The following is a 20,642-nucleotide window of genomic DNA, read 5'->3' as shown; positions in this document are numbered from 1 at the left end:
ACAATGCGTACGTAAAGACGTGTAATGCCGGCACGAACTTGACTATGTGTTAATTTTGCTTGCAGTATACCTAAATAGTAAATAAAGCATTTTTATATTACGCGATTTCATTCATTCGTATAACACGGATATTCTTCCATACAACGCGAGGATTGCACACGTCATATAAACTCGGTAAAGAGATAAGGCAAAGGTGAATCATTTGTACATACCGCGTAATATGGGGTCATACAAGCGCGTTATGCCCGAATTCTTCAACGCGTTTTGTATAACGCGGAACCAATCTACCGTGTTATAGAAGAGATTACTATAGGTTCTATACGAGAATGCTCACTTTTGTTGTTGTGTGCAGCCAGTCCTCGTCCTTTTGACAACACTCGACTTTTGTTACCCGTACTTGACAATATTTTTTTAATTTTTCAAAGTCGATAGATTTTCATGTTTTTGAGCGCCTTTTAAAATCGTGTTGTAATAATTGTATGTACTATAAATTGCTGTGTACATTTTCGTGTCCTATTATTGTTATGTCTTAATTTTTAGTTGTGTTAAACATATGTTTATTTAAAAATGTATCTGTGAAACAACTTGAGGAGACTACAATACTAAACTTCATATATTATTTTACATGTTGTATTTGTGATGTGATGTTTCTTTATAAATACATAAATAACCCTTGAATATACAGTAAATCTGAGAACAGATATATGTATGAAAGTTTCCATAGATAATATAAATTAAAATAAGAATATTAGTTACCACAGACAACTAGACGTTATAATTTTCACAGGAAGCATTCCAAGAAACATGGGCTACAAGTCTCCCATCTGCCTATTATCCTCTGCTGCTATCCGGATCATCACTTATCGTCTGCTTCTGGGCTGAGGTGAGCAATTTTATCCTATTTAGTTTATGCTTCTATATAATCCTAATATCTAACTTACGATTATAAAACAAATGAATAAAACCTCTAAAATAGGGATGTTTTGCGTTAAAGTGACATCTAGCGGTGTAGATGAGAATCATTAACAGGACGTAGTCAAAAGTGTTGTTGATTTAACTAAAGTACAATAGATGGCGCTATACTAAAACGTAGTTGCAAATATTTGTTATGTATTACGTTTGATTTGTAGCGAATTAATGGTTAATACAATAATGAAGACGTAAGTGGATGAAGGTGATATGTCAAATTTTCGGTTTTCGGTGTTTTTTGTGTGGATGAATGTAATATGTATAATTGAATTGCTACAAACCTTAAGTGTTGTATCGTTTATTTTTTTAAATTTACAGACGATGAAAGAGGTTTGGACACATATCAACCTCTCCCAAAAAAAAAGTAAAAACTTTACTTCTTATACTTTAAAGAAGGTGATATGTACGAACATAACCACTGCGCTTACTATGTACGAATAAAGCGACCTTATTCTCCGTGAATGAAGGTGTTAAGTCCCAAACATAACACCTTCATTCACTTAAGAGGTTCAAATGTGGTGATTGCGGTGGTTCGTTACATTTTCGCATTTTTTCTTTATATAAGATATATAAGTCAATATTTAAAGTCAAAAGATTATGCCAAAAAAGCGGAAGGTATTTCCACCAAAATAAAATAAATCCAAAAATTGGCCAAGGACTGAACAATCTTGGAAGAAAAATTATGCAGCTACAGCTAGAGCAAAAGGAGAGGAATATGTATATACAAAGGAGAGATAGTTCCGAAAAAAAACAGATTAAGGAAGGGATTTTGTGTCACGGGAATTGCAGACTTAAATTTTCACAATTTGACATTATAATGACAAAAATATGCAGATTAGGTTTGTGCGGCATTTATCAGATTGGTCGAAAAAAAATGTTATCTTATTATAAGAGGAATCGAGGAAAGACTTGCAGCTCCAAAACCAGATCAGAGAGGTGGACATCAGAATCGTCCTCACATAATAGACCATGACGCTGTTGAACGTATTAAAGAACAAATTTCAAGTTTTCCTCCTGAACACATTACTCACGAAACAAAAATATGTATCACCGATACTGAATGTGACCAAGTTGCACAGTCTATACCTAGGAATATGTCATAACAAGGACCTATCAGACAAATACCGTGTCAAGAAAATTCATATCATAAACAAATTTTTATCACACAATTCAACCTGTCGTTTGGATACTCAAAGAGTGATCTGAACGTGCGCTGCTGGAGACTCAAATGACGAACTGCTGTTGAAGCTATGCATGTTGACCGAAGAAAACCAGCCCGAGATGGTTATAATGTGTACGTGACGATGGTTTACAACAAACCACGTCGTTACCAAACCTAACAACATCGAAAGCGTTGCGTCAACTGTGGTTTTAGAACCTGGGTATTCATGTTTGTGATGGTAGCAAAGAAAACGCCGTATGTTGTAAGTGGACTGAAAATGTTGCGGATCGCGGAAGTTGCGAGCGTACTTCTAAGATTTGGGGAAGTAGATCCAAGTTGGCATAACAAAAATTAAGAAGTTTCAGTAGAAAAAAAAACAGAATCTCCAAGTAAAGTATGTGAAGCCGAAGTATCGCTATTTTTGAGTCAATTTTAAGCCAACTATAGTATTTTTTGTATGAAGCACGATAACATGTCTATCAATATTCGTAAATTAGGTGGTAAATTTTATATAGCCGCAAGGACAAATAGTTTAAGATAGTTCATCGAAGAGGGAGTTATGTTCAGTTTTTTTTTTTAAATATAATATAGAATAATAAAGCAAGAGTTTTATTACCAACGTAGCCTCAATATTTAAGATCATTCACATTACTTTGCGTTCAAATTTAAGCCATAACTAATCATTTAAGCGACTTAAAAAAGAAAATTCTTGTAAAACTTTAACTTCAAATTACTCAAAAACTAAAAAAACGCACTTATCACGTTCATATCCACTCACGTCTTTAATTACGTTACATAACTTACACTGTACTTAAATGAATTTATCCGAATGATTCCCTTTGATGAAGCATTTGGAAGCGACCTTGACTCTATTTGATAACCTTGTACTGACAAAAGCAAGAAAAAATAATTGACAACTGTTGTTCTTCTGAGAAAAATTCTGACCGGAAACAAAAAAAACATAGGAACACTTTTTGCATGACCATATGCTATGAAATCATACTTCATCTCACTCTTGAGCCTTTAAGGCTGAGATAGCGATTACTTTTATTTGTAAACAAGTTGGTGCCAGACTTAAGTGAAATACGGCGGTTTGGCTTACGAATGGAATTCGTAAAGTTATTATTAGAGCTTTAATTTAATTTTTAAATCTGACGTTAATTTAAATCCTCAAATTTTTTTTTATCAGACAAAAGTTTTTCGTCGAAAAAAACAACTTTGTGCAGCTTTAGATGGTTTTTTAGTATTTTTTTGTGGTTTATTGTCGTCTTTATATTCGTTAAATTTTTCGAATCACGGCTCCATCTTTCCACATCTCCAATTTTTTATCTACACATTTTTATGACTCCGCAATAGTGTCCCATGCAATAATATGGTTGCAAATGCTCTTTAACTTAAAAATTATTGAATACATCATTATTTGTGAAAGGATTTGTATAAGGTAGACAATTTTGGCTTTAACCTAAACAAACCTAACCACAAATGCCACTTACAATAAATAAAAAAACCTAATGTAATCCACTGGGAACTGAGACAATATCATTTACACCATTTTTTTAATGGGTCCAAAGCCATGCCTCTCCTCAATATGACCTACGTACTCATTGCGACAGACTGCTACCAAATTAGAAGATCTTCAATTGGAATGTCTAAGACATCCACCGTACTCCCCGGACCTTGTTCCAACAGATTACCATATTTTTCGATATTTCGATAGATTGCATACTTCATACATACTTTGATTAATGAAATCTATTCTATTTAAAATATATATATTACTTGGGTAATATATATAAACATATAAGTCGCAAACAGAGATAGAAAAACTTTGGAGCTGTTTTAAAGTGGAGCCGTTCGACAAACGATAATTTATTCACAATTATTATTCATTAGATTATGTACTATTTGTATCAAATTATTTGAATTTATAATTTTAATCAAATCAAAGCTAACGACGTGTTTTAAATATTTTTTATTCGTATTGGAAGTTCTCAAAACAGTGTGTTAGTTAGCGATAGGCGGCCGTTGTGAACAAACGCTTTATTGGGTTGAATCTTATAGTGTTTTATTAGTTGGAGTGTTAAGTTTATGTAAGTAAATTAATGTTTAAATACGGAAATTAGAATTAATATATTCAATTATTTGTATATATTTTAATGGCATTTATAAACGACAAGTAGTTTGAGAATCGGTTTTTTAAGTGCGGTACTTTGGTTCAGAGAAAAATGTATTTGATTAAAGCAACAATAGGCCAAATTCAGCTTTAGATTGCTGTCGTCAGCAATATCGTAGGCACTATTATTTACGAGTGATTGATACTTATACAACAACTTTGTAATTATCATGGAATTTTTTCTAAATAATTTTATTAATTTTCGTGATTTTTTTAAAGATGTGCAGTCTAGGGATATTTTCAATATATAACAAAGGAATGTTTTAATGAAAATTACAGCTTAAAAAATAGAGTCATACGTAGGGCTACGTATTAATAATAATAATTAATAAATACATTCTATACAGTCTTCTGTCTGCCATATTTGAGGCAAGCCGGTTGTTTCACGATGGTTTCCAATGCACAGCTTTTAAATGAATGTCGCTGTTGGCCTTAAGGGCCTTTACAGCTCAGCTCGGGCTAGCGCAAGGGCGTCTCCTGTGAGACTCGAATCTCGGCTTGCGGGGTGGTCAATCGCCTGAAGGGCAGGACGGCAGCTCACTGGAGTGAGCGAAGTGCGAAGTAAAGGTCCTCGCCTTCCCCGGTGAAAGCGGTTTTTTACCCTAATAGGTGCACAGATGGAATCGCACCGTAGTGTATACATAATAAGTAGACCGTTACATAACGCTCAGTTTGGTAGCGAGTTAAAATAGAGATGTTGATTTACATAAATTCGTCGAAAAAACATTTTTCATGTGTTCTAATTTTTTTTATAATATAGGTACATACATCAGTTCTTTTGTCAATCATTCATTTTCCCTATATAATAGTGAAAACATTCTAAGCTTTAATTCTGTTAAAATTATCGATTAGTTGTTAGAAAATCTGAAAATAATAAGAAAAACACTTTTTAAACTGATTGAAGCTATTATTATTATAAACTTATAATTATTTACATAATTTAAAAATTTTCCGACGTTTCGCGTGCTTTTCAGCGTGCATGGTCACCGTGACCACCAATGTGTAAAAGCTATTTTAACAAAAGACAATACTAAGGATATTCTAATTGATAACAGTTTTGTAGCAAAGCCACAGTTTTTGCAAATAACATCTGTAGAGGTCGAAATATGATTTTCATTTTTGAAATGATGATTAAAGATGGCCACAAAATTTGACTACATATAATTTAGGTAAAATATTGTTAATTTATTATTAAACATACTCACAAAAATAAATTATAGTATTAAAATCTTTTATTTTTTATTTATTTACAAAATCACTGTCACTATAGCTGCAGGCCTAAGTTTGAGTAAGATCTTTTGATGTGTTAGTGAGTGCGTAAATAATTGTAATTTTTATCGATTCTAATTATCAAAATTGCCCCACCACTTTGCCCCCAAACTCTGCGGAGATAACAAGGTTTAGTCACAAAAAGTCGCACGCAAAAGCTAACACTGCTTGTGACCTCAATGTCCTTTTGTCCTTTATAAATTAAAATTAATTAAAATTATTAAAATATAAATTAAAATATAAGTATTTATTTTTTAAATACTTTATAATATTGTGTTTGACATTAATATCTTTTAGATGTATTTTTTGGTTAACATTTTAGGTTTTATACTGTATGTGAACGCTCCAAAACCTCACAGCAGAGCAGTGTTGGCCTAGTGGCTTCAGCGTGCGACTCTCATTCCTGAGGTCGTAGATTCGATATGCCGTGCACTCATGGACTTTCTTTCTATTATATTTTGAAATCCTTTTTTCTTTTTGACCTGATTCAGACGGATTCTTGACGGACTATACACGTACGTCCATATATTAATACATTTTTGACGTAGAAGGCACTGTGAGCGCTAACGGAAACGCGAAACGAGACGTAAAAGTCTGAGGTCAATATTCTTATTCGTCCAAGTCACAGTCTCAAGTTAGCGCCGTAAAATTTGTTAAACTTCATACAGAAGATTTGTTTCTATTGATAAACGCTTGCCAATGCTGATACAGTGAATTTGAACTGTGTCCAGTTGTTTCCACCACACCAACTTCTTTTCTTTTTAAAATTATGTTTACAATAAATAAATAAATGAATAAATTGATAAAATAACCACTATATACAAATGTTAATGTGACTTATAGGCAAACATTTACATGAAGAGATAATACAAATGTTAAACAAAACAATTAAAATTAAAAAAACTAAATAAATTTCGGTTTCAATCGATATCCAGACCTAGCTCGTTTATTAGAATCTGGACATCAGTTAGCTTTGACCGTGCGTTCTTCGGAAACCAGGGACATATAAATGGTTTGACAGCTGTTGAATCTAGATTTAAGTTTGTCTATCGAGAAAACTGGCCCATCTCTCGTACGTTAGAATTGTTTTGATAATAAATATAACCTTATTACTGAGGATTAATTGACTGATATAATGCTGTAAAAACTATAGAAAGTACGGTAGTTCTTTAGCTTATTCGTCACAAAAACAAAACGGTCGTAAAGAAAGTTGTGTTGGTTTCACTGATTTATCTCTTAAGAATGGCTGAAATTTTGATTAAAGCAGAAAATTGGTGGGAAGGTAGATAACAAAACCAGCACGTGGACATTTATCCTGATTCCGAGGGACGTAGATAAAACAAAACGCAACAAACGTAAACAAAAACGAAAAATTTATCAGCCAAAACAACATTCTAGTCGTAAATGGTATAACAAAGCACAACAAACAAAAACGAAAATTTATCAGTCAAAACAACAGTCTGGTCGTTCATTGGTTAAAAATGGTATAACAAAACAAACAAAGCAACTGACTGCTAAACGTAATGTTATCTATGGATAAGTGTAATTGAAAATATGTCAAGTTTTGAAGTTGATGTGTTTAGTTCGAGTTTCTATTGTTTATTGTGTAGAAATTATCATAAACAATGTCACGACCAATACGATCGAATCTTTCCCGACAAAGCCGTAATGCAATAAATGGATGAATCATTTGATTAGTGTTAACAATAGTTCAGAGTACAATTAGATGGGTTTTTGTTTGTTTTATTAACTTTGAAAATTTGTATTTAAGATGTGTGTACGTTTGTCGGGTTCGCTAGTATTATTATAGATTTTGTTTTGTTAAATTTTTCAAATTTTCTATCGTAACTTATCAGTTATTAATTGGACTGGTTATAAAAATTAAAACAAATAAATGAAAAATAAAGCAAGTTTGGTGGCTGTGTTTCCCTTGATAACCAGATTTAAATGGAATTCAGAACGTATTATTTATTAACACTTCGTTACATTACAATATAAAAAAATTGGACATAACTAAATCAAAAGGAGGGTAACTGGCGGCCTTATCGCTTTCGAGCGATCTTTCATACACTGTGAGGAAAGGAAAAAAAAGTATTCAATTACATAAGATAGGCAAGAAGTGCAAAAATACATGTTATACACTGTTATTAAGACAAAACTAAACTTGTAAATGGTTTCACAAAAGAAATTGAAATGAAGCGATAAGAAATACCCTTGACTGTTTGATTGTGGCTTATATAACGTCTCCATAGACCTATTGCGATTACTCGCAACGTGATTTATTTTGTTTCTATAACTGTTAGGGGATTTCCTAGGAAAATTGTACAAATTCCTACATCCTGCCAGTATTATAATAATAAATATAGAAAACCACTGGCGCTAAAACTTCTAAGTCTTGGCTCCTTGAATCCTGTATCGTGTCGTCATCATTGATCAGCCGCTGTGCCTGACACAATCGATTTTCATTTACGAGATTAAAGTATTACGTCACACAATTGAGATTGACCCCCCCCCCCCCCCCCCCGTGAAACGCGCCGTAACCTTTTCTGTACCTAATAGTAAAACGTATCGTGACCACCCCCAGTGACTCTTTATACCTAAAAGTTACCATAATTAAAGTACTGGAAAGTCGAAAATAATATTATCAATAACGCGTAATTCAGCATTCCCCGCCCCGAATCGTAACGTATTACAAGTACGTACGTACTTGAACCCTGACGCATATTGGTCTGACAATCTTTTCCTTTTACGAGCGAGTGTTAATCACGCACGTAGAAAAGTATTCTGATACAAAAACTGTGACGCGAATGATCGAATATTAACAGGTTCATGCTCATTTGAATAAATAATTAGATTTTTTATGTTGATGAATATAAACCATAATAATTAGTGGTTTTTTAATTGATAAATACTGTAATGATAAAAGCTAGCCGTGATAGTTTAACTACGCGCGACTTATGCATATTAATTCACCGGTAAAAAATCTAGACTGATGAACTTAAAGTAAGGCTAGGAAGCTATATAAACTAAGCAAAACATTAAACCCAACTAATGTTTTCATCAGACAAATGACAATGCTCAATTATTTTCCTCAAAGCGAACATGATGTTTCCGACAAAGATTATAACATGATAAGTGTTTGGAGTTATAGTTCATATATAATTTGTCTGAGGCAACAATTGACTTTATATAACCCATGAGGATTTTATTCTCATTAAAACTTTATTATTTGGTGGCTGGCAAATCAGTCAAACTTGAATTTAATTATATCTGGTCAAACGGGTATATGGGACATTCAAAATTCGAGCATACTCCACCCTCAAAGGCTGGCAAAGGACCCAATAAAAATGGGTGTCTATGGGCTGCGATGACTGCCCTTTTTGGGCGTTTCGCAGGCTCGTTTGCACCCCTATTATATGTATAAAAAAATATGGGACCTTAAAGCAAGCGGACAAATTGATGGCGGTTGAACTGCCTTTGATAGGATAATTGTAGTCGTAGTACATTACTGACAACAAAACGATTCTACATACCATTGTTTTATCAATTAGTGCTTATTTGTTAATTACTTTTGTTCTCGTATTCAAACCCAAACTCGTGAGTAATATAGGATATAGGTAAATATCTGATAATTCTGGAACCATCCTAGGAATACGTTCTTTGCAAGAAAAAAATCATCAAAATCAGTTTATGAACTCTGAAATTTTCTACGAAAAAATTACAAGAAAACCCCCCCCCCCCCCCATTTTATTCTTGTTTCAATATAGTAACGAAAATGATACGTTTTCGTATGTCTCTCAAAAGCCGTACAACTCAAAATATATTTTAAAAGTGTAAATGTTTAAAAATGAATTGTACGAGTACCGCTAGTTCTGGCGAGGAATCGTAAATTTTTTATTACGTTTCAATCTTAATTTGGTTATAAAGAAAAAACTCGATACAGAACGATTCAACTTCCTGTCTAAAAACGGTTTATTGATTACAGTTTATAGTATGAATTGTATTTATTATATATTCGTATAGTTCTACTGTACATTACGTACGGATATTTTTTTTGTATGCGTTTAAGTGGCGCCCTGGATGGTTTAGATTCACAAATCAGCCCGGCAAATGGCGCTGCAGTCGGTATCTAAGTCATATATATAGATATACAGCAAATAAACAGCTTGTATATATATAAATGTGTGTATGTGTTGGTAATTAAACTTCTAAACAGCTGGACAGATTTTGATGAAATCTTTTGTATGTTCAAGTGTAGTCGAGAATGATTTGATCGGTCGGATCCGCTAGTTGAATATAAATTCGTTCCACGTCAGTTATTTCGTTAATGGATTAAAGATGGTCTTTTGCGTTTAAATTTAATGCTAAAAAATATTTCAGATATTTTTATAAAAACTATAAGAGCAGTGTTGACCTAATACCTTCACCGTGCGATTCTCATCCCAGAGGTCGTAGTTCCGATCCCGGCTGTGCACTAATAGATCGTGTTTGTGCGCATTTAACACTAGCCGTACGGTGAAGGAAAACATCGTAAGGAAACCGGCTTGTCTTAGACCCAAAAAGTGGACGGCGTGTGTCAGGAACAGGATGCTGATAATCACCTACTTGTCTATTAGATTGACAAAATATACGTAAACCTGACAAATACAGATACTAAGCGTACGACCAATCAGGCTCCAGATAAACCACTCCTTATATGGAAATTAAATATTAATACTGTATAAGTTCAAAACTCTCGTTGAAGGTAAATTAATCAATACAGCTTTTTATAACTTTGACGAATACTTAAAGGATCCTAATACTTGTGATTGATTTGCACCAGTTCAAACAATTTGTATGACTCAAAGATTCGCGCAAAATAACTTATAGGGATTTAGTTATCTCAATATCCGTAATGGTATCTTAACCTTGGATAAACATCATGTAATAAATATTAAAGTAGTGAAGAGTACCTGTGCCAAGTACAGAGCCCTAAGTATTCGCATTCTACAGAAATCTCAAATAGTAAATTGAAAGTATTATATTTTTATTATTTTTTGTGTCGACCATAATTGTTATATATAAAAATGTACAGATTATAATTGATGATATATATGATATATAATGTTGTGTAATTTAATAATTAAACATGAAATTTTATATTCTGTGTACGTAGCTTAGCATCGTACCTACATAGTAAATATTAAGGATATATAATTACATAACACAGTAACACATAAAATAATTGTTAAATTAATCAAAAAATAATTAAATAAAACCGTATAAGGTACATACTAAGTGAGTAATGTGTGTGTGTTGTGGCAGTAACTGGCCCTGGCTTTGCATATAATGAAGCAGAAGTGGTCCACAGCGCTGGTCATTCTGCCAGAGACCAGATCGGTCAACTTGCGCCTCAGACGCAAAAAAAAAATGCTTAAGAGAATAAAAATAGTAGTAAAAATTCGTACAGTTCCGAACAGATATATGACAGCCGTGTATGACATACTTTGTTCGCAAATATAATGAAGATTTGTTATAGAATGAATACACATGTGTGAAAATAACGTGAGAACTTAAACCAGATCCATGCACTTCACGATCACTAGAGATTCCGGTGTGTGCCTGAGAGTTCTACGTTCAATCGTAGCGCTGGTGTGGCTTTCGCCGTCCAACATATCAAAGTCAAATTCGGATTCGTTGTTAGAATTTTACAACAGATTCTGTGGGATATAACCATGTATCTGATAAAGTTGTTCCGTGAGTTACGTAACCTAACATTAGTTAAGTTACATATAAATATTTTAATTACTAATTAAAAGCGTAAACCAATATGAGCCATTTAAGTGTCATTTAGATTTGTGAACCCTTAGATGAGCCAAGTTAGTCTTTGATAGCGTCGCAAACCCACTACCCCTATTTTTATTATTATACTTTAAACCAGTTGTTACACAGCTTCAAACAAAGTGTTTTATTTGAACGTATCCATACAAAAACCCGTCACCAAACATAATGCGTGGAAAGGAAAACAATCTGGCAGTGCTCCAATGCCTAGGCCTCGGTGACTTAAACCGCCGTAATAATTTGTACCCTCAGCGAAAACTAATCTCTCTAAAGGCACACATGACACAATGTGTGTTACATTGAATAGATTTATAGAAGAATTTTCTGTTGAGTGAACAGACAAAAGGTTTGCTTCATGCCACTACGCTGTAACAAATACTTTTATTAGAATATTTTTCTAATAATCTATTAATGTTGTGTTGTTTTTCTCTCTCTGTGTGTGGTGTTTTATATGTGATATAAATGTTATTAGACGCATTGTAGTCATCTGTAACGGTATTAAAAAAATATATACAGCGCGAACTGAACTTGACTCCCGTGAGTCGAAGTCATATATACCGCAGTCTCGCTTAGGGTAAGATATAAATGCAGATTAGCGAGAACTAAGACTCATATGTCAAAATTAAATATATTTTGACAGCGTTAAGTCTTCGGAGTCTCATAAAAATCGTTTAAGTTTAGTCGGGACATGGTTTTGTTTACTGTAATGGAGACTTAGTCGAGTGGTGTTTACACTAACTAATGTTGTTTACATATTATGTAGTTTTTATTTTATGTTAATTATATGTTTTGTGAACGGCATACTGATTAGTTAATTACATAGATTTGTTTGTGTAATTTTTTACGTGGATTATTTAGTAATAGTTTTCAATTATAACTGCTTTTGTTTAGATCCGGCTTATGTATTGTTAACATAAAATCAAGAGATTTTGGTAAGAAGCACTGGACTAGTTTTATTAATCCTTAGTATTCTAATATTTAAAAAAAAAAGCGACACCAAGAAGGCCCAATTTTTTATGGGAATTTATGAGGTAAAAGACAGTTAGTGCTGACCATGGATACCCGCAATGCCCTGGTCTTCAAGGCAGTAGTACGATCTACTCTTGAAGCCCCCTAAGTAGGGATGGTGGGAGGTGTATCTTAAAAAGCGCTTTGTATAACGCCAGACATGAATTGGAATTTAAATTTAATATTGACTAGAATATATTAATGCAAAACGTTATAATTTAAAATGTAAATTATTATTTTACTTTTGTTTAGTATAATCATTATTTGTACCTGTCGTTCTAAGATAGACCATGGGCCCATTGTTTATTAAAGTTATATATACGTGTGCTTTAATCAAATAATTATTTCTTATTAAATATGTAACTATATATATATCTGTTTTACAGGTGTTCCACCTCCGCGATGTGCGATGGGAGAGACAGCGTTTCCTCTCGAAGTCATTCCTGGCGTTCGTCACCTTTAATGTGATCATCTATTCACTCCTCTTCGCTGAAGTGCTCACCATCAACGTTGCTAATACTTCTAGTGAGAAGAAGGTGAGATCTACCTAAAGTTGTTTCTTTGTTTGTTTGTGACGCGTGAGGGTCTTTGGCGGTTGGGAGGTTGTTTTTCACGATTTCGACACATCTTTAAAAAATATTACGTACTTATATTTTTCTTTTTTTTATAATAGGAGTCAAACTCATGAGGCTCATCTGATGTTAAGTGATACCGCCGCCCTTGGACACTTACATTGTCAGAAGGCTCGCAATTGCGTTGCCTTTTACCACTTGGTATACAGTTTACTTCAAGACAATAAGTCGAATTGGTCCGGAAATACTTAAATAATGCTCAGTTGTGGACGTGCAGATGAAACGGATGGTATTTCGTTTCGAAGTCCGATGATGAAAGGCAGTTGCAGACCTCTGACACCTCCACGGTAGTTGTATTTTTACTGCAGTGTTATTACTACTTCAGGCAGCAAGTTTAAACTCTTTAGGGGTCTTAGTCAAGATGCCTTAACAGTAGTGTATGTAGAAACTAAATTTGTATCCAAATGACAGTTCGTGTCGACAAATTTAGTTTTCTACTTTCTACATACACTAAGGGCCTATCTCGGCACGTATTGCTGTGTCAGTGTCTCGGGATGGACTCCAGAGAGCTGGAGCACTGAGGCGCGCCAGCCCGTAATAGCAATTAGTTATGATCATCAATTTTTTATGACTTTTTTCTGAAATGTTTCTTAGTTGCAATAAAATATATCGTGTAAAATTCATGTTCTATATACATTTTCGTGATAAAATGAATTAAAAGTATCAAACATTGGTTATGTTCAGATTTCTTTTCTATAGAGCGAAGTTATTTAAATCGTGTATCGATCTTTCAAAATGGATACATAAACTACTCAACTTCACCATATATTTTTACCATTTGCTTTACTTCAAGAAACGATGACAAAAAATGGAAAGAAACAATGTACTTCTTTGGAGTTTGGCGACCGGATTGGTCCTTCGGGTATCTTGTCTAAGCCCCTAGTAATGGCCTAACATTAAAAAATATATAATTAGTCCATAGATAAGATTTCACCTATTTGACCTTATATCTAGTTTATCTGAATGGGCTTAACAAAGGCGTGGGCACGACCAATTTCCTATTCCGTCTTTCAATTCGTTGACCTTGTACGCGTTGTAGGATATTTTTTTTCTGATGTTACTAGGTTGAAACTTATTATATTTAAGTTTAGGGCCACTGCATTATTTAAAGGAATATATTTATTCAATTTGTATAAATTACCGTCAGTAAAAAAATATTCTAAATATAATTTTTATTGTGAATGCATTTAGCATGTTAATTATGCGTATTAAGGAAAATTGCTGATATAGTTGAGCAATGTTGGCCTAATGGTTTCATTCGCGTTTGGCGGGGGTAAGGATAGGGCTCAGCTGTTACCTGCCGTCGCCCTTTGGCGAGCTGAAGTCATCCGTCAGGTTTTAGTGGGTAGGGTTTATTAAGTCTGAGTCCCACATAATCCCTGCTGGTGTAAAATACCGTAGGGATATGCGTAAAAGCATTTCCTGACGTAAAAAAAAAAAAAAATGGTTTCAGCGTGCGACGCTCATCTCTGAGGTCGTAGGTTTGATCCCCAGCTGTGCATCAACTTTGTCTATGTGCGCATTTAATATTCGCTCGTCGGCGTGTGTCAGGCACAGACGGCTGATCACCACCTTGCCTATTTGATTGACAAATGATCACGAAACAGATAAAGAAATCTGAGGCCAAGACCTATAAAGGTATTAGCGCCATTGATTTATTGTTATTTTAGTTGTAGGAAATTAAAAAGTACGACCATTTAATATTTATTTATTTTGATACATTTCCTGACACATTTATATAAACTGTAACGAATCTTAATTATATCTTATTATCCTATGTGTTACTATATATCTGGATCCATACTTGCTCCCCTCACACTTTAAAATTTTTTTGATTAGTAATTGTTTTCTTTAGTGTTTGTTTTGTTTAATATTTCGATGTGTATGTGTATGTCATGTTTGCCTTTTAGTGCTTATTTTAACAATGGATTAGTGTGCCGAGCGTTGGCAAGCTTTTTTTTTAAATAAAGATTTAATTTATTATGTCGTGTTTTAAGTTTTCTAGCGTATTCTATATTAACAATATTTTTTAATAATGCAGTGTTCCAACGTTGTGGGTTTTTATATAAAATGATTAGTTTCTTCTTCCTTGTTTTGTGTTATGTCCTTTGAGGGTCCTGGAAGATGTGTCTCATGTATTTTAGTTGGTTATTTCTGTATGTTTTTGTGGTTTTTGAAAGGGGGGGTGGAGAGTTCGTTGCTATGCCGTCGTGGTGGTTTTTGTAATAGGAGGCAAACGGCCAGCCCTGATGTTGAAATTAGAAAATGACGTTTTACAATTTATTGGATTTTTACCATTTGCTGATTCTTTTAATTAGTAACTAGAATATGTATATGTAACAACTGTTAGGTTACATAACTACCGTAAAAGAAGGAACGCGGATAGCTTCAGCAAAATTTTCGTATTTCGTTTAGTTTTTAGATAAAAAATGAAAATCAAGACAGTCGTAATCAGCTGTTTACTCTGCAGGATCTTCGCCTTTTTAGTCATTTGTCCTACGAAACACCATTGTTGGTTCGAAACTAAACATTTGCTTATAGTAAATAGTCTGATCATAAAATATATTTGCCTAAAATTTGTTTGAAATACATAAGATTTGTTTTAGGTAAATAATATTTTCCGATTTTATAACGACTCAACTGTTTTGGTCAATAGCTTAAGCAAGTTCGATTTCCGTCGTAAAAATAAACATTCTGTTAAAGAAGGTTTATGTAAGGGAAGGTGATCTTCTTAATAGAAATATTTAATGAGAAATACGAATTTTTATAATTTAATAATGTTTTCATATTATTGAATGGTACCCTTATGTATATAATATTTTATTTAAACAATATGTAATATGTTAATTTTATTAGCATATTTACTTGAAAGCTTGCTGATCAAATAAGTTAATTATACTCTATGATCTCTTAGCTAAGCCAAAATATTTTGCAAAATAAGTTATATATAGTGCCAGTGCTGTAATGTTATCAGCTGTAGGCAAATAAAGCATATATCTGCTGATATATACGCTGATATATATATGATTTATATTTTTCATATTTTATTTATTGTTATAATTAATTAATTAAAACGAAACCATAACACATAACATACAAAAAGTCAATTATGTTCAAATAAAACATAAAAATCAATCAACATAGCATTGAACATATAACTTGCGTGTCCTTTAACATCTCGACTAATAAGTCGTTAGTTTAATTGAGGAAGACGTATTCTATAATTCCACTTAGGCAACGTTAACGTACGGATATTTTCAAATTGTTTCAGTTACGATAAATGCCCACGTAATATCGATATACATCTAAATTATATATTTCAAAGTTAATTTTTATAAGACTAATTCAAGTTCTTAAATGAACAATACATTAATATATAAATTTAATATACATAGTATGAGATTGATTTTTATATAATACTAGCGGACCCGACAGACGTTGTCTTGTCTTAACTATGAATATTAATTTCGAATTGTTATAATTTACTAAAATAATTAAAAATATTTTAGAAACAAATTGTTTATTATTCTAATGCCTTGTGATATACGCGTATATAAATAGTTTAGTTGGTATTCCGACACGAGAACGGGCGACATATAACTGGCCATGGAAAAAAATTGGATTTTCAAGATTAATGCCACAAACAATTAGCGACTGTAATTATTTTATATGTTTTTTTTTCAATATAATAACTCCGATCTCAGTTTTCTTACATCCTCATTGACGATAATTAAGCACGCATTCTGTCAATGTTATGTCAAACATCATAAGGTTACATCAAAAAAGTTAGAATTATAAAGGAGCTGAAAAAATTTTAGTATCGTAACAAAAGTTTTCTTAAATTTTCTGCGCAATTTTATTATTTTATAACAACAATCTCCTGACAATAACAAACACAACAAAACAAGAATTAGCGAAATCAGTCCAGCTGTTCACGCGTGATGCCGTGACCAAGGCAAATTCATTTATATATATATAGATTACAATTTATATGTGAGTGGATTAGACGAATTCACACGTACAATATGACACGTCTTCTAAAACCAACCAATTGACAATTTACATACATGATAGAATTGTTAGTAAATTGTCAATTGTGCAGTAGTTGCAATGTGAATATTTTTTAGACAATTACAGACAATAATATCATACATAATTTAATTAAGTTAAACATAGATTTGATATATTTTATTATATCGAAACTGTAATTGTTAAAATTTTGAATAAATTATAGAAAAAAAGACACAATTTATAGCGTGTTTAAGAATACAGATTATACTACAAAACATTTTTGCGAGGTGGAAACATATCCGAGGTGGAAATGCATTTGCGCATCCCCTGCCATCAAAGGTTGCAGGGGTATGTGGGACTCGACCCACGCCAAAATCTGTGCTATTCAGAGACTGGGTGAACAATACCCACTAAAACCACCTCGGGTAGTTCCTACAAAGCCGCGTTACAGAAGCTCCGAGGTCGCTGTCGCATTCTACCGGGACCTCAACGGCATGATACCCTTACAAACCTCCGGTGCAGTACACACTTCTTAGGAGGTAGGAGACGGGCATATCTTCTCCTATTTTCTCCCCGTCTTATACCCGTAGGATTCGTCCTAAAGGGCTCCCTCTCTCGTTCTGCTATCTCCTTCTGTAGCATAACATGCTCACAGAAGGATACCACTGCATTCCAAACCTCGTCACTGCCGACCATTTTTTCCACAACACAAGGCAAAGAAAGGTTACTCCCCACCACAAAACAAAGATTGTGACGCAGCTGAGACCACTGCGGACAATCCTCCAACGTATACTGTGCAGTGTCATCATCTGCGCCACACTCCAAGTTTGCCGCTAAGCCTAGGAATAATTTCGCAATTATTCAATTATCCTTGAGGTGGACAAAGAAACGAAAAGTGCCAACATTCAACTCCATTGACTCATACATTATAATGGAAACGATTATAATTATATATTATGTAGGCTTGTATATTTAACGAGTTAGCAATGACATGAATGGTTTAAATTTTTTTTACCCGTGTCCTGTTTTTTCATTTATTTATTGACACAAACAATACTATATCTATATATGGTGTCATATCTAAAATATATAATAATTTTGGTTTACATAAATATAAAAAAATATATATATTTTTGTATGAAAATAGCGGATTAGGTATGTATTAGGCATTTAATGCTTTATTTAAAATTGATCCGCTCACTACCAGCTCCAGCTCCGGATGATAACTGTTTAATCCGTTATAATCAAGAAGAATTCGAATGAGAGGTGAACTCTAGATTAGGTTAGTTTTTGCAGACGGATTTTATGTGCTGATTTTGATGTTTTGAAATCTTTCTCATCGTATGGCCGAATACTCAAATTTGCATTCAAAAACCAAGTCTTGTTTGAATGAAATTATAATATACATTATATTTCGTTCAGTTAACTTAAAACTGGCTACAAGAGTGGTCCGGTGTTCGATTCAAATGTGAATGTACTGGAATATAATAAAAATCTTAAAAACAACGCATTTTATTTATGGACATTCTCATTTTAGTTAATCGTTTGACTAAATTGGTTTAGTATAACGAATCGAAAACAAGTTCTAGTGTAAAACAGCGCTATTGCGCATAAATTTTAATTCCTCAAATATAAGGCTTGATCCACACTATGCTCCGGTTTCGATATGTGTCTGCACTACTAGTTAAACAATCAGTCTCAATCCATGAACATAAATTATTTTTAAATGTTCGTGAATTTCAACGTATACAAGATTTTCCCGAAAAAAAAACAGAATGGAATAGAAAAGTTAGCGAGAATAATTATAGTGTGATTATAATACGCAAAAGTACTAACCTTTGTCAGAATGCCACTATATATTACTAGGCAGGAGTTACGTAACCTAACTTTAGTTAAGTTACATATATATTTTTTAGTTAATATTTAAAAGTGTAAACAATCATCACACTTGAAGCCAATATGAGCCCTTTAGTTTTTTTACACATTGTCGTTTCTGATAATGTCCAATAACATGAGTGTCATTTAGATTTGTGAACCCTTAGATGAGCCAAGTTAGTCTTTGATAGCGTCGCAACAACTCGTAATTTATGTTAGTTATAAGCTCATATTTTAAACAATTAAAGCCAGTTGTTAGTTAGTTTCAAACAAGGTGTTTCATTTAATATACATCTATAAAACAGATGCCACCGAACTTTACTCACGACTAGTAGACAAAAACGTATTCAGACTGTCGGTACAATTGATCGTAACGATCTAAGCGTTAAAGATCGTGCCTCGAATGATAATGACAATGGGTAAAAAAACCGTTTTCCTGGGCATAACCATTGACAGTAAATTACAATAGGGAGCTCACATCGCAGCATTATCAGGTAGACTAAGTTCTGCAGCTTATGCAGTCAGAAAAATAAGACAGCTTACTGACGTTGCTACATCTAGGCTTGTATATTTTGCTTACTTTCATAGCATAACGTCCTATGGTATTCTACTGTGGGGCGCAGCGGCTGACGTAGATGCCATATTCATTCTCCAGAAAAGGGCAATTCGTGCAATTTACAATCTTGGCCCCCGCGAGTCTCTGAGAGAATTATTTAAAGAAATTAATATACTCACGTTGCCTTCCCTTTACACTCTAGAGAATATCATGTTTGTTCGTAAAAATTTGCATCAATTCACTGTCAAATGTGTTATTCATTCTATAAATGCCAGGAATAAGCATAGAATAGTAGTCCCAAAATACAAATTAACAAAATCGAATAAATCGTTTCTTGGGAATTGTGTCAGATTCTACAACAGGCTACCGAAGTGTGTAACTGATCTTACGATTAAAAAGTTCAAAAACGTCATCAAAGGAATTCTAATTAAAAAAGCGTATTATAAAATCCAAGACTATGTTGACTATATCTCTGCATGTGCGGCTTCCCTGGCAACTTGAGCTGTGCAAGTGTGTGTATCTCATTTTAGACTAATAGTAAAAACTCAATTTTCTTTTGCATTGTATAGAATCTCTGTATACCTTGCATTATATAAACTTCTCAGCCGATTATTACTATTGTAACCGAGTCTTTGTAAGCTAAACCATTGTTGAAAAGAGTGTCCATGGAGTTTCTTGCCGGTTCTTCTCCATGAGACCCACTTTTTGGAACCGTGCAACTAGACGTTTCATAAGAGCCTGCAAAGGCCTATTTTAAATAAAAACTTTTGATTTTGATTTTTGACAATCCGGTACCAGCACGATATCGAATCCAAACTGGAGCGATACGATACTGATGCACTGATTCTTATATAAGAATATTTTACCGGACCGGGTTTCAGACTGAGAACGAGATCGAACCGTAAACTGTATCATAGTGTGAATCGAGCCTTAAGCAGTGTTCAAGTTCATCAATCTTAGAACGATTCGTAACGACAGAGAAGAAACTTCGAATAGAGATAGTGATTTAGACGTTTCTATACTTAAATTACATACAGACTTCAATATAACCGTATTTTAATCTCGCAGTACTAAATGTGGATCATACTGGATAGTTTATTTTTTTAAAGCCATAATTTATATCCCTAGACACTTATATAAACTAGGTATATATTTCAACTTATTATT

General features: G+C 33.4%; 1 protein-coding gene across 3 annotated transcripts in view; it reads left to right on the top strand.

The window, feature by feature from the left end:
* Positions 1-20,642, top strand: part of LOC123707574 — a 61,676-nt gene that overhangs the window by 27,904 nt on the left and 13,130 nt on the right. For all 3 annotated transcript variants that reach the window (XM_045657729.1, XM_045657732.1, XM_045657730.1), the window contains exons 4-5: positions 788-883; positions 12,788-12,937. In XM_045657729.1, coding sequence (XP_045513685.1) covers positions 788-883; positions 12,788-12,937 — 246 coding nt within the window. The remainder of the gene's footprint in view (positions 1-787; positions 884-12,787; positions 12,938-20,642) is intronic.

Source organism: Pieris brassicae, chromosome 3 (genome assembly GCF_905147105.1).
Source record: "Pieris brassicae chromosome 3, ilPieBrab1.1, whole genome shotgun sequence".
Lineage (NCBI taxonomy): Eukaryota > Metazoa > Arthropoda > Insecta > Lepidoptera > Pieridae > Pieris > Pieris brassicae.
The sequence above is the reverse complement of the archived record's forward strand: the minus strand, read 5'-3'. Positions and strand labels throughout refer to the sequence as shown.